Source organism: Geotrypetes seraphini, chromosome 1 (assembly GCF_902459505.1).
Source record: "Geotrypetes seraphini chromosome 1, aGeoSer1.1, whole genome shotgun sequence".
NCBI classification, from domain to species: domain Eukaryota; kingdom Metazoa; phylum Chordata; class Amphibia; order Gymnophiona; family Dermophiidae; genus Geotrypetes; species Geotrypetes seraphini.
In genome coordinates this window covers 39,720,219-39,735,715 of record NC_047084.1, presented here as the reverse complement: position 1 = coordinate 39,735,715, position 15,497 = coordinate 39,720,219, and the positions used below count along the sequence as shown (strand labels likewise).

The following is a 15,497-nucleotide window of genomic DNA, read 5'->3' as shown; positions in this document are numbered from 1 at the left end:
GGGCTCCTTTTTCAATCATAGGCTATACCACCTCCCCCCTCTTTTAATATTATATTTAGATTATAACTTTTTATCTTTGACTTTTTTAAATTTTTAGCTTATACCCTTTATTTCTTCATTGTTGTATCTATTAAAAATCCTCCATAAATATTCTTTATAAAAATTATTAATCCATTGTCAGGAGGGCTAATTTCATTATTTCTTATAGTTGATTCAGCAAATTATTATCCAATCCTTTGATAAATTCATAAATCTTCTTAATTCATCTTATTGAAAAAGAATAGTAGTATAAATCTTTATAGTAAACTCAAAACACACCTATTAACAAATTTTATCCCCCTCCTTTACTAAACCACGATAGCAGTTATTAGTGCAGGGAACCACACTGCTCCTGACGCTCATAGGAACTCTATGAGCGCCAGGAGCAGTGTAAAACATTCAGCGCGGCTCCCTGTGCTAATAACCGGTATCACAGTTTAGTAAACTGCAGAAAGTCAAGCCTGGACCACAGAAGCAGCGGCATGGTACAAGGGAGCCTAGGCCCTGTCACCAACATGATCACAACTGCCATAGAAAAAGTCTGAAGGAGCTAGCCCAGGCCACTGAAGATGACTTGAAGCAGGTCATAAGCAGCTTGGAGAAAGGAGAGGGAAACATATGAGGCAAGGAAGAGAAAACCCCATACCACCAAATAAGTCGCACACATTCTTCAAAAACAAAACTATACCAATCAGTTATCAGTTCCCCCTCTCCCCGAATCCTCTTTCCCAATCCACAGAGTTGCTGGCGGCCTACAACACACACTCTTTCCCTCTACCAAATTCCCCACCCAGACACACTCTAGTCTGCAAAGGAAAGGGAAACAAGCCATTGCATCACACTAGCAGGCTGATGCTCAGAACTCCTGTGCTGTTCTCTACAACAGTGTTTATCAACTCGTTCCTGAATACCCCCTTGCCAGTTAGGTTTTCAGGATTTTCACAATAAATATGTATAAACTTTATTTGCATACACTGCCTCCATTATATGCAAATTTATTGTGGATGTCCTGAAAACCTGGCTGGCAAGGGGGTACTCGTAGACCAAGTTGAGAAACACTGTTGTATAGCACAGAATACCATGGGAAACAGTTCTGAAAAATAGCTTCATGTTCAACACTAATAGCATGCAAATCATATGCATGCCATTAGTGCTGAGCACTGGGAAGATATTTTTTAGTAAGGAGAAGGAACGTGCTTGCCTCATACGCAAAAGAGCTGAGTGGTAAGCAAAGTTCCTGTGTATATGCTCAGTCAAATTGGGGAGCAGGAAGCCGGGAAGAAAGTCCTGTAATGCACTTGTCGGTGGAGCAGTGCTGGCGCTGCTGAGCACCTCCAGGGAGGAGGAGGAGCTTGCGCCACAGATTCTGACTGTTTCTGGCTCCACAGCACCATACCAAGGGAAGTTTAACCTCTCATAACTCTTCTTGGTGGGAATATACAAGTGCTGCATGGTACCGCTTTTCACCACTCTGCAGGGGGTGGGTCTAGTGGACAATGAGCTAGAAGAGGGACAAAAGATGACATTGACACCTGGAGTGCTGAGTTTTGTGCCGCCTCCAACTAAATGGGTAGATCATTGGGCTGGTCCCCTCCAGATGAAGTGTGTCCACACTCTGATGCCTCTGTTCCCCGGAAACCCTATCTTAATGCCAGCTTCAAGCTGGCCTTAGGTGTCTGGCAGTAATGGCTTTTGATTTGTGTGCAGTTTCTGAGCACTGGGAGGGAATAGGTTAATACCTCATTTGACTATATTTACATGCTATTTCCATTGTTCTTCTGTGCCCACCCTGTCCCCTGTGTTGGTATCCTCTTTACATATGCACAGCCTAATGCCAGTGCTAGTCTGGTGCTAATTGCTTCTAGTGCTGATGTTAGGTTCTAAACATTGGCCTGTAAGTCTGTGTTTTCAAGTTTAGAAACATAGCAATATGATGGCAGCTAAAGGCCAAATTGCCCATCTGCAGTAACCATTATCTCTTTCGCTCTCTGAGAGATCCCATGATATAGAAACATGATGGCAGTTAAAGGCCAAAAAAAATTTGTCCCCATATCATTCTCTAGTCACAAGGAGCAACACCGGGATTTGATCTCACAATCTCTGGGTGCAGAGGCAGCAGTTCAACCAACCTCCGCTGTTTTCTTCCACTCATAACCAGAACTGGATCAAAATCTCAGTATGACATGAAATTAAGCTTCAATCATTAGAATTCAAACATTTTAATAGAAGAGCCAACTTTTTATTTTAATTTATATATACAAACCAAAATAATTTACATTTCTAGGTCATATTCATTCAGGCTGCTTGCCATAGATACCTTAATTTTATATTTAGCTTTCTCTTATCTAAGAGCAGAGTTGAAATTTGTATGGTTATTCAGAGATACATATCTGAAGTTAACTGTCAGAAGGACAAAAGTTGTGAAATTTTTGTTTTATTGATGGAAAGCTTCTAAACGAATTTTGCTTGGATCTTCTGGATGTCTCAGTGCAATTCCATAACGCAGCAGCATTTCAATGTAAGGTGGCCAGTAACTGTCATCAATTGTTAAATATGGCTGATGTGGTGTAGACATTAATTTATCTATGAGGATCTGAAAGAGATATATATATATATATATATATATATATATAAAAAGGAAACACAAGGAAACAGTAGAATACGTTTAATGTTGACTGATCATTAAAAAAACTGCCCCAGTAATAGTAGATGAATATTGCCTACAACTGAATGGCCCACTGAGGTTTTTTTTTTTTTTTGGGGGGGGGGTTATATTTATAATTTTACAACTCTAAATCAAGAACTTCTTGATAAGAGAAAAATATTTCTTAACAACAACAAACATAAAAATTTGGTAAAAAAAGCAAGTTAAACAACATAGGGGTCTTTTTACTAAGGTGTGCTAGCTGTTTTAGCGCACACTAAATGCTAACGCGTCCATTATATCCTATGGACGCGTTAGCGTGCTATAAATCGGCTACCGCACCTTAGTAAAAGGACTACATAGTCTCCACGTAGTCCAGCGAGTTTCCAGTTTTTTTCATATCATAGAAAAAAATGGCTTTTGAAAAAAACTGGAAACTTGCTAGACTAACCCCTTTTTTTAATTATTGCTGGTCGCGGTGGTAACAGCTCAGATGCTCCATTCCTATGAATGTCAGAGCTGGCGCTAAAACTGCGCTACAGTTTATAGCCCTTGATGGAGACTACATTGTTTAACTTGTTTTTTTATTACCAAAACTTTTCAAACCACTCTCATATAACAAGGAAATAATTAATTGAACAAAAACCATACTCAAGAAATAAAAACTAAATAAGGGAAGAAACACAGAAATGCTAGTTAAGTGGCAGAACAATTATTAATTAGATTGAGAAATTTTGTTATCTATTTGCTAGTATTAAAATGAAAATATATTTACTTTCCATTAGAGATAGATATCAATATCGGAGCAGGAAGTTTCTAGATTTTTTTTTTTAACTGGTTAGAGTCTATGGGTCCTTTTATTAAGGTGTACTAATGAATTACAAGGGGCTACTAAAAAGTTCTCAGTCCAACCAAAAAGAGAATGATATGGAGCCATTAAACTTACGAGTTATTCCACACTTTCCTTGACACTTTTTGTTTCAATATGTCACTGATTAATTTTTTTAATTTTTGCTTGTTTTTATGATTTGGGATGTTTTTATTGTAAGCCGCCTAGGTTTCAGGAGGATAATAAATATTTTAAATAAATGAATGAATGAAATGAAACAAAAAGTGTGGAATAACTTGTAAGTTTCATGGCTCCACATCATTCTCTTCTTGGTTGCGCTGAGACCTTTTCAGAGGCCCCTCGTAATGTGTGTTAAGTGCCATGCAGCCCACAGATATACAATGGACTGTACTAAGGTGCGCTAAATCCATTAGTGCACCTTAGTAAAAGGACCCCTAAGAGCCTTAATCTTTACAAAGATTTATATGGAAATTGCTGGAAAAATGATCCTCTGATTGCCAAGAACCATGACTTAAGAGTCAAAAAGGCCTTTTGCACAAGCTGAGTGGCCCTTATGATAAAAATACAATCTCCAGACCCAGTTTTTATCTGGTTCAAAAGCAAAGGAGGTGATCAAGATAGTTTAAATTATTACAGGACCAAATTCTTCCAGAAAAATCAAAACTGACTGTGAGCCCACAACAAACAGAGAAAGTATAAGCATATAATAAACAAACCATATTGGTTGTCCCACAGAAAGGCAGCATATCAAATCCATGTAAACTCAACGTGTGCATGGCAGTGAATTTGATTGACTTATAAAGCAGAGTCAAGACTATGGACTATGTTGGAGGAACTGTGAACCACAAGGCTCCATGAACACAAGTGGTGGGATTGCCCCATCATAACAACTTTTTAGAATAAGATTCTGAAACAATATGTCACTAGACTGGTGTTCCTCAGGATAAGAGAACATGCTTGCTGGGCATTATATTAGGCTGGACCCTATAGAATAGAACCCTTTTGAAGCTGTCATATCTTTTAATTTTAGCAGTTAAAATGTGTATAGCAGGGTAGTGGAAGGACTCAGCAGGCCCTATATGACATCACTGGTATCTGGCAATTGGAGAACTTAGTAGTGCTACCCAATTCGAATCAATTCACTTCGGTGTCTTTTTTTTTTTAAACCCATGGGATGGAACACAGGGTGCCGGACTTCCTTGTTTACATGGAAGGTCGAGACACTTTGGCAAAAAGGAAGTCATTGTATACGAAGAGACCTCAGCCTCTGTATGAGAGCACCTGCAACTCTGAGACTCTTCCCGCCAAGGTGATGAACACCAGAAAAAACTGTCTTAACGAAAATATCCATTAGAGACGTCTCCTGCAAAGGCCTTACTGAGGCCTTGCAAAATAATGCTAAGGATCCATAACGGAAAGAGTTGTCATACAGAAGGATGCATCCTGCACATGCCCTTCAAAAATCTGTCTATATCTGAATGAGAAGCCAGTGAGTTTCACCACTTGAGCCCTAATGCACGAAAAGCCTGGCACCTGAACTTTAGATAAATGCTAGAGCCACTGACCATCAAAGCTCTTAAAGGCTTCATATTCTCATTAGCACACCAGTGCAGAAACATTTTCCAAGCCTTAGAATAGACTGCGACAGTCGCTGGTTTCTTAGACTTTAGGAGGGTAGCCCTTCTGTGTTAATGATGTGTGCTCAAGCACCATGCTGTAAGCCAAAAGCATTCTAGATCCTCCATGGGAACCAGATCCTGTGACAGAAGGGACACATGAATCAATAGTTTGATACCATCACGGCCGATGTAGCCAATCTGGGGCAACCAAGATTACCAACCCAGATGGCTTGCTATTCTGCAAATGACCCAGCCTATCCTGGGCCACAGGGGAAAGATGTACAACAGCCCTCTTTCTAGCCATGGTTGAACTAGAGCATGTAAACTGGCACTTCCAGTCTTGAATCTTCGGCTGAAAAAACAATCTACTTTCATGTTGGCTGCCGATGTCATAAGATTGAATGTCAGTCATCCCCATTGACATATAGTGCTATCAAAGGACTTCAGTGACCACAACCACTCCCCTGGGTCCAGCGTCTGCTGGCTGAGCTAGTTGGCCTGCACATTATCCACTCCCACTCATGTGTTGCTGAAAGAGCCTGCAGGTGGACTTCTGCCCAATAGAACATCAACTGGGCCTCTAGTTGCAACGGAGCACTCTTGGTGTTTCCCTGCCTGTTGATCTAGGCCATCACTGTGGCATTGTCTGAGAAAACCCTGACCGCTGTCTCTTTCAGGGAGTTTTCCAATGTCTGTATCATCAGATAAATGGCTCATACTTTCTTCGAGAGGGCAATGAGTGTCCCTTATCTGGATGACCCTTGTAATGACTCCCCCCAGCCATACAGGCTGGAAACTGTTGTCATGATCACCCAAGAGGATATGCGAAGTAGCATCCCTCTGGCTGGAGCCACCAACACAAACTTAGATTGACCTTCACCATCCATTACAGCAGCATCTGGATCGAATCCACCTGTGGGGACCAGCGGGACAATAGAATGTCTAGAAGAGGACGCATATAATAATAATAACAACTTTATTTTGTATACCGCAATACCAGAAGCAGTTCAGAGTGGTTTACAGAGGAAGAGACTGTACACAGACAGCGAATATTGTACACAGACAGAGACTATTGTTAATTACATTGGTAGAGTAGTCGGATATGCAATAAGTATATCAGAGAATAACAAAGCAGGGAGGAGTCAGAGAAATTTGCCAAAGAGATAGGTTTTGATTGATTTCCTGAAGGCTTGGTAGGAGGGTGTGTTAGAAATGAGGGTGGTTAGACATTTGTTCCATTTGCCAGCTTGGAATGACAGTGTTCTATCAAGGAATCTCTTGTAGATACAGCCCTTCGGGGACGGGAAAGCAAACAGGTAGGTATTACGTGTGCGGGAGGTGCCTGGAAATACAAAATGGTGCGACAATTAGATCGGGGATGAACCTGTTATGGTTTTGAAGCAAAGGCAGGCAAACTTGAAGATGACCCTTGCCTCTATTGGTAACCAGTAGAACGGGCTTACATGGTCTGACTTTGAGAGACCATAAATGAGGGGGACAGCAGTATTCTCTATGATTCTCAGATGTTTGATGGTTTTCTTAAAGGATCCCAAGTATATGATATTACAGTAGTCTAAGGTGCTTAAGATTAGTGAATGAACCAGCAATCGAAAGGAGAGGAAGTCAAAATAGTGTTTGATGGTACGGAGTTTCCAGAGAGTGCAAAAGCATTTTTTAATCTGGACATTGGTATGGTCTTCAAACGTCAGGCATTGGTCCTGGATGACTCCTAGGATTTTGATGGTAGGATTAATTGGGTAGGTTAGCCCGTTTAATTTCAGAGAGTTATTCGTTAGCTTGTGATTGGGACTTGCCAGGAAAAGCTTAGTTTTTTCTGGATTTAGTTTTAGTTTTGAATTGAGTGGTCCATTGCTCTACCTTGGTGAGAACAGAAGAAGTGAGTTGTTCAGTCTCTTGTATCAGTGAGGTTATGGGCTTTTGCCTAAGGGACAACCTCTGTGATTGCTACCATTGACCCTAGCACCTGGAGATAGTGCCAAGCCATAGGAATTGGCATTGTCCAAAGGTCTAAATATGCAACTCCCATATGCCAAAATAACACACTCCTTAGACCAGTGGTAACCAACCTTTTTGACACCAAGGACCACTTTTATAGAAGCAAATTTTTCCAGGGACCGGTTGGGGGGGGAATTCGGGGCGGGTTCATAGGGTAGTTTTATACACAATATACATTACATATCTGAAGAGGATGCTGAAAAGAGCGGGTGGCACTAGTACAGACCACGGGCTGCAAAATAGTACTTGGCGAGACGCAAGTGGCCCCTGGGCCATGGGTTTGAGACCACTGCTCTACACCCCCCCCCCAAATTGGTTGGCACTTATCTTCTTCCCTCACTACCCCCATGGTCTGATATCTATCTTCTTCCCTTCCATTTCTCACTCCCTCCCCTAGGTGGTTTTTAGCATCTCTCTCCTTCTTTCCTCCATATAGATCTGGTATCCATCTCCTCCTCCTCCCCCAATGCTCCAGTATCTCTCTCCTCTTACTTCTCAATTTGTTTTCAACCTCTTGTCTATTTACTTTCCAGTCCTCAATTTCCCTTTCATTGTGTCTACCTACAGCTTGCCACCTCTTTCCCTCACCCCTTCCAGTATCTCACTAAATCTAACCTTTTCTCACAATCCAGCATGTGCTCTTTCTTTATCCCCCTCCTTCCATCCAGTATGTGCTCGCTCTCTCCTCTTCCTTCCAGAGTCTGTTCCCCTCTCTATCCTCTCCCATCCAATGTCCATTCCCTTCTCTCTCCCCTCCCATTCAGTGTCTGCTCCACTTTCTCTCCTCCCCACTTCCTTCTAGCGTCTGCTCTCTCTCCACTTTCAGCGTCTGCTCCCCTTTCTCTCCTCCCCACTTCCTTCTAGTGTCTGCTCCCTCTCTCTCTCCACTTTCAGCGTCTGTTCCCCTCTCTCTCCCCTTCCCACTTCCATCCAGCGTCTGCTCCTCACTCTCTCTCCACTTCTCTTCAGAGTCTGCTCTCCTCTCTCTCCCTTTCAGCATTTATTACCCTTCCCCTTAGCGCCACTGAAACTCTTCCACTTGTCAGGCCACCTTTCTCCACCCCCTCACCTAGCACAGTGAGGAAGGAGGTGGAGCTGAAAAAAGTAGATGATGTCTTCTATATAACTTGTGGTTAAGAGGAGAATAACCCACTGGTCAAGACTGATGTGTCTTTTGCACCAGAAATGAGTATTATGCATACCAGAGGGGTTGCACTCTACTGCAAACAGTTACTTTGGAACTCATACAGTTTGAATATTAAAGATAATATTTAGAGTTTTGTTTAGGAATGATGCAGGGAAGGTAGGATGGGATGGGAGGGAGGAAGGGAAGTTTTTGAGAAGGGGTGTATTAGTGAACAATTACCATTGGGTGTTTCTATGTCACGCTCATTACATTGTACTACTCCTTATTGTGTATTCTTGGATTCAGTGTTAGTGTTAAACAAAAAAATCTTTTTCAATAGAAATGTATAGTTAAAAAAAAAAAAAAGTCATCCATGTCCATTGTCCCTTCCTGTTGGTCAGAAGTGAACCACAGCAATCTACATACCCCTTAATTTAAAATGTAGGTTTTATAAACATATGATTGATATATTCAGTGCAATTTACCATGCACTGTAATGTGGGAGACTTGGTTTTAGTTCCCAAGCTTAGCTTCTTATCAAGCTGAAGTGGTCTGAGAATTCTGTGGACCTAGCTCTTATGGAACAGCAACCTATGAACTTGCACACTTTGTTCTCTGGAGAGAACTGAGGGGTGCTTCTCTCAGCAAAAACACTAAAAAATAGGGAATAACCTTAGCTAGCTGTGTATAAAAGCTCACAGTACCTTAGCTGTAGAAGGGGCCACTTTGAACTGAACTGGAAATAAAAAAGGATGACGCAAACAGTCAATAAAAGTCCAACACTAATTTTAGGAAGAATATTTTTTTGAGCGAGGCACAATAAAAAAAAAAAAAGTTTCTTCTTTAGCAAATAAGACAATTATGATGTATTCTATTCATTTAAAAAGTAGCTTAAATACCTTTAAGATTATCTCACTCATTAATCATCTTAAATTCTATTATCAGACCAAAGATTTTTCCTGCTTAGACTGACATTTAACAGGAACAAAGTTATTAACAATATACATATTGACAAAAGAAAGAAAGAAAGAGACAAACATTCACAGCAAAATGTCAGTGTGACCTGGGAGCAGAAGGAGCCTGCTAGCTGGATGCACCAATGCCTCTAATAACTGCCATTCCTTGCAGGTATGGAGGATCACAGAAACCAAAAATGTTAGCAAATATACTGGGAACTAAATCAGATCTTAAAAAAAAAAAAAAAAAAAGATAGGGATACAAAGATAAAGCTACTTACTCCAAAGTAGTACTCTCTGAAGAAATGAAATAATTTCCAGAGCTTTTTAGGAAATTTCCTAGAGCTTTGCTTAGCATATGTAGCCTTTCTACATACTCGTAGCCATGTACAGCTTTTCAGTTCTGCAATTAAGCTAGAACTCAATTCCAGGAGAAGATAGGATTTGCATACTGGCTGAATTGCTATCTTCAAGATACCATCACAGGTTTCCCTTAAAAAAAAAAAAAAGGGAAGAAAACTCCTCTGCTCCCTAGTCAATAGATTAGAACAGTGTTTCTCAACTCAGTCCTGGAGTATCCCCTTGCCAGTAAGTATAAGGTCCATGCAAAAGTCAGAAAATCACTCAATAGGTGTAATAATAGAATCACTCTTCTTAGTAGAATACCAGTTTTTTGGTTTTCCCCATTGGACTTAGTCAGTATAAGGTGGCTCAGCTACTAGGATCTAAAGCTCACCAACTCTGTAAGCTGAAGTGATTGCCACAACACAACTTTCCAGGTTAAATACTCCAATTAGCAGGAGCCAGGTGGCTCAAAAGGAGCTCAAATAAGCTAGGTTAAAACAATGTTGAGATCCCACAACAAAGTAGGTGGTTTTGACTGGGGGCTTTATCAACAATATTACAAAAAACAAAAATGTAAGCTAGTAATCACCCTAAGTTCCTACCAAAAGTAACTATCTTAAACAATGCATGTCATGAGTTTTTTGTTTTTTTTTAAAAGGATCTCAGATATTCATACCATTGACCTAACAGATGTCAGGTAATACTTAGATGATGGTATCTATCATGGATCCTTAAAAACCTTTATTTTTTATTTTAGAGTTCAAATAGTTTATTAATTTTGATCAAAAGAAAAAAAAAAAAAGGTCCAAACATAACTTGCTATAATTGGCCTCGATGCTGAAAAAGCATTTGATAGAGTGGAGAGGTCCTTCATATTTGCTACTCTCTGTAAAATATATATATTTTTAATTTTCTTCTTTATCTAATTTTAATAACTTGTATACAACTTCTTTTTAAATTTAGAAATTATATGCAAAAATAATTTTAAAAATTGTGATTATAGACTCAATAACGTTTGTAGTATACAGTGGTACCTTGGTTTACGAGTGCACCGTTTTGCGAGTGTTTTGCAAGACGAGCAAAGCATTCGCAAAATCGGCGCCTCGGAAACCGAGCGTGCCTCAATTTACAAGCGCTCCCCCCACGATCCGGCACTCTACCCCCGCCGCGATCCAAAGTCCCCCAGACCCACCTGAACTCGCTTCTTACTTTCATCTAGGCCTCGGCACCGGCATGTCCTGTGCATTGGTGCCGGTGCCCGAAGATCGGCCTTCTCTTCATGCTCAAGGCTGCGAGTTCACGCTCTCTCCAAGATCTCTGAGAATCTTGGAGAGAGCGTGAACTCGCAAGCCTTGAGCATGCGCAGATGTTCAAGGCCCAGCAAGAAGAGGAGGCCGATCTTTGGGCACCGGCACCAACGTACAGGACATGCCGGTGCCGAGGCCCAGATGAAAGTAAGAAGCGAGTTTGGGTGGGTCTGGGGGATTTCGGGTGGAGGGTGCTGGATCGCACAGGGGGGCCTTCGGGGGGGAGCAATGCCGGTTCTCATGGGGGGGGGGGGATAGAGCAGCGCCGCTGGCCTCAGGGGGTGGGAACGTATCAAAGCGAGTTTCCATTATTTCCTATGGGGAAACTCGCTTTGATATACGAGTATTTTGGTTTATGAGCATGCTTCTGGAACGAATTATGCTCGTAAACCAAGGTACTACTGTAATGTCTACAAGTCAGCACAAAGGCCATACAGCAGAGGAACAGAAGCCAGAGAAACTAATCAACAATGTTGCCCTGAATTCACTGGATTTGTAGGTACTTGGAGGGCCGCAGAAAAAATAGTTAGGGGTCTTTTTACTAAGGCGTGCTAGCCGATTTAGCGCGCGCTAAATGCTAACTCATCCATTAGATTCTATGGACTTGTTAGCATGCGCTAAATCAGCTAGTGCGCCTAAGTAATCCATATGGGAAGGCACTATAAAACTATCCACTTATACTGAAGAGAGACCACAAAACATGACTTCTCAGCTCTGTGTGGAAAAACCCAGACTGAGGAACATGTGCTTGTGCATCACGCAGGAAAATATCCACGCATGTGCAATGGGTTCCTGCTAGAATTATCTACTTCCTATAAGCGCTGATCAGCATCCACACCAGGCTCTGTCAGAATGCGTCACCCAGATTTAGAAATATAGAAACAGATTAGTAGATAAAAGGCCACATGGCCCATCCGCAGCATCCACTATCTCCTCCTCTCTCTAAGAAATTACATTACATTACATTAGTCATTTCTATTCCGCCAATGCCTTGCGGTTCAAGGCAGATTACATCAAAGTTAACAAGAATTACATTAAAAGTTTGCAGGATCAGCATAAGCGATGTCATAATATTTACTTAAGAAGTACCAAAGAGTTGTCGAGATCTTAAGGTAATAAATGTTGGGTAAAGAATTACCAAAGAGAAGTCGAGATCTTAAGGAGATAAGTATTGGGTAAATTAGAAGCATTTTAGACTATGTTGGGTAGATAGAAGCCTGTCACATGCTTTCTTGAATTCAGTCTTTGTCTCCACCACATCTACCGGGAGATTATTCCATGCATCTACCACCTTTTCTGTACAGAGGGTACTGGTAAACAGGGCTCACTCTGAGGAAAGGGATGTTACCAGGGGCATGCCACAAGGCTTGGTTCTTGAGCCTGGTCTTTTTAACTTTGTCAGTGATATTGCTGAAAGGCTGTCTGGTAAGGTTTGCCTCTTTGCAGATGATACCAAAATCAGCAATAGGGTAGACACCCTTGATAGTGTGGAGATCATAAGGATTTGGTGAAGCTTGAAAAATGGTGTGGAATTTAGTAGTTAAAATTTAATGCTAAGAAATGCAGGGTAATGCTTTTAGGCTGCAAATATCCGATGGAATGGTACAGTTTAGGGGGGCAAAGTACTTTTGTGCATGAAAGAGTGGGGGACTTGAGTGCGATAGTATGTGATAATCTTAAAGTGGCTAAACAGGTAGAAAAGATGATGGTGATAGCTAGACGAATGCTTGGGTGTCTAGGGAGAGAAATGGCCAGTAGGAAATAGGAGGTAATAATGCCCCTGTATAAGATTCTGGTGAAACCTCATTTAGAATATTGGCTTAAATGCACAGGAGGTGAGTCTCTTTCAAATGAAAGGAAGCTCTGGAATGAGGGTTCATAAGATGAAGGTGTAAGGAGATAGACCAAGAAGTAACCTCAGAAGATACTTTTTTATGGAAAGGGTAGAGAATGCATGGAATGGTGGGGACGGAAAATGTATCTGAATTCAAGAATTGGGTCTCTAAGGGAGAGGAAGGGATAGTAGATGGAATGGATAGGCAGACTAGATAAAAAATGAAAGCAGGTAAAAGACCATATGGCTACAGAAAAAAAGGACAGATTGAAACATCTGGGTTTTACTGCCATTGCTTTAAATGGAAGTAAAACCCAGATGTCTCAGTATGTTCTCCTTACTTCCATTGTTTTCAATAGAAGTAAAACCCAGATGTCTCAATCCATCCTCCTTTTTCTGGAGTCTTGTGGTAAAGCCTACATATGATCTATGTTTTTATGGTGGTAAAAAGTTCCACAAAGATGGAGTCACATAGAAGAAAGCTGTGTGGTCAGTAGATTCAAGTTCTGCATAAAATTGAAGGAAAGCTAAATGTTTGTATTCTGGTCATCTATTTGCTGTCAGCAGAATCATGCAATTTCTAAAATCTTAAAGCTGACTCGGTAGGAACCTAGGCAATTAGGAGCCAATGATCAGTGATAAGAAAAGGCATCAAATTATCAATTCTTCACAGTATAAAAAAAGTTTAACTGCTGTGCTCTGGATATTTTGGATTGTGTTTCAGGTTAGAGAATTTGAGACAATACAGAGTTCCTTTAATTGATGTGGCTGAGTACTAAACAATGAATCAAAATCCTTAAAGCACTATGATCAAAATCTAGGGTGTAGAGTGGATCTGAAATAGTGCAGAGAAGCTGGCAACCCACAACATCCAATATTCAAATGAAAGCAGAATACTGCAAACAGTAGCCCCAAACTTCCTTGCTGTCCACATACATGCCAGCATCTCACATCTGCATGTACATGCATTTAAATTCCATAGAGATCAGGTAATAACAGGTGAACACTCACACTGGAAAGCAAACTTGGCACAGCTCCAGAGAAAAGGCCTCCCCATAAAGGCATTTCTCCAAACCTACAAGTCCAGAGACTCCCCGTTGGCCAACTTTTCAAACTAAATTAAAGGAGCAAACATTATCTAACCCTTTCTTGAATCCCTGGAGGGTGCTTTCCCCTATAACAGCCTCTGGAAGAGCGTTCCAGATTTCTACCACTCTCTGGGTGAAGAAGAACTTCCTTACGTATGGAATCTATCCCCTTTTAACTTTAGAGAGTGCCCTCTCATTCTCTTCACCTTGGAGAGGATGAACAATCTCTCTTTCTCTACTAAATCAATTCCCTTCAATATCTTGAATGTTTTGATCATGTCCCCTCTCAGTCTCCTCTTTTCAAGGGAGAAGAGGCCCAGTTTCTCTAGCCTCTCATTGTACAGCAACTCATCCAGTCCCTTAACCATTTTTGTCACTCTTCTCTGGACACTTTTGAGTCCTTTTTCATGTACAGCGACCAGTGTTGGATGCAGTATTACAGGTGGGGATGCACCATGGCCAGGTACAGTGGCATGATAACCTTCTCAGATCTATTTGTGATCCCCTTCTTAATCATTCCTAGCATTCTGTTTGCCCTTTTTGCTGCCGCCGCACATTGCGCGGATGGCTTCATTGAGTTGTCTACAAGCACTCCCAAGTCTCTTTCCTGGGGGCTCTCTCCAAGTACAGTACCGGACATCCTGTATTCGTGCTTATGATTTTTGTTACCGATATGCATCACCTTGCACTTATCCATGTTGAACCTCATTTGCCATTTCACGGCCCATTCCTCGAGTGTGTTTATGTCTTGTTGTAGGTCTTCACAATATTTCTTTGTCCTCACTACTCTGAATAACTTTGCATCGGCTGCAAATTTAATCACCTTACTCATCGTACCAATTTCCAGGTAGTTTATAAATATGTTGAAGAGCACAGGCCCGAGCACCAAACCCTGCAGCACCCCACTCGTGACGCTTTTCCAGTCCAAGTATTGTCCATTTACCCCCAATCTCCGTTTCCTATCTGCCACTGAATTGTGAGTATTGCCTGTGTTCACCTACTGGTAGGGGAACATTACTCAGTTCCTTTTCTGCACTAATCTAGAAGTATGAGTTATTTTAAAGCTGTCTGCCATTGGTTAACATTAAGCCTTTTAGAGCGGCTGCTTCCCTCCACTGCCTAATAGTCATAACCATATACAAAATTCTATCCGAAACAAGCAATATCTTCAATACAAGCATACACATTTCCTTGTTTAAAACTACTTATAAAATTAAGCAACTGCAAGGCAACACATTTCATATTTTGATAAAAAGCAAAAGGTTCATAATTAGTTTCACCTCTAAAATTTCATGCAGTGTTATTAGTTGGGCTGGTGGTTCTGTCGACAGGCCCTAAAATGAAAAAATTAAAAACAAAATGCAAAAGTTAAAGCTCACTATTACAACCCAAGTAAAACTGCCTATGCAATAATGTACTGAAAAATACACTCTTCAAAAGTTTTCATCATGCGTTACAATTTTAAAGGCTGAAAATCCCAACCAATTCCACAGCTGTAGAACATTAAAGTTCCTGCATCTAGAATGCCTTCTTTAATATCTGTCAAATTCATACTTTGGTATCCCACATATACATAGGGTCCATGTAAACATACAATTGTCAATACTTTTAATTTTAATGGATATTTTACACAAACTTTGAAATCTACATAGTATAAGAGTCGTAGCAAGAGC

General features: G+C 40.9%; 1 protein-coding gene across 2 annotated transcripts in view; it reads right to left on the bottom strand.

Moving 5' to 3' along the window:
• Positions 1 to 2,262: 2,262 nt before the first annotated feature.
• The window catches only part of CENPK (centromere protein K), a 94,742-nt gene continuing 81,507 nt past the window's right edge, over positions 2,263 to 15,497 (bottom strand). Inside the window, exons 10-11 of one of the 2 annotated variants that reach the window (XM_033930244.1) lie at positions 15,105 to 15,158; positions 2,263 to 2,632 (exon numbers count right to left, since the gene is read on the bottom strand). In XM_033930244.1, coding sequence (XP_033786135.1) covers positions 2,474 to 2,632; positions 15,105 to 15,158 — 213 coding nt within the window. In that variant the 3' untranslated portion in view covers positions 2,263 to 2,473. The remainder of the gene's footprint in view (positions 2,633 to 15,104; positions 15,159 to 15,497) is intronic. The other variant, XM_033930255.1, reaches the window with a different exon arrangement.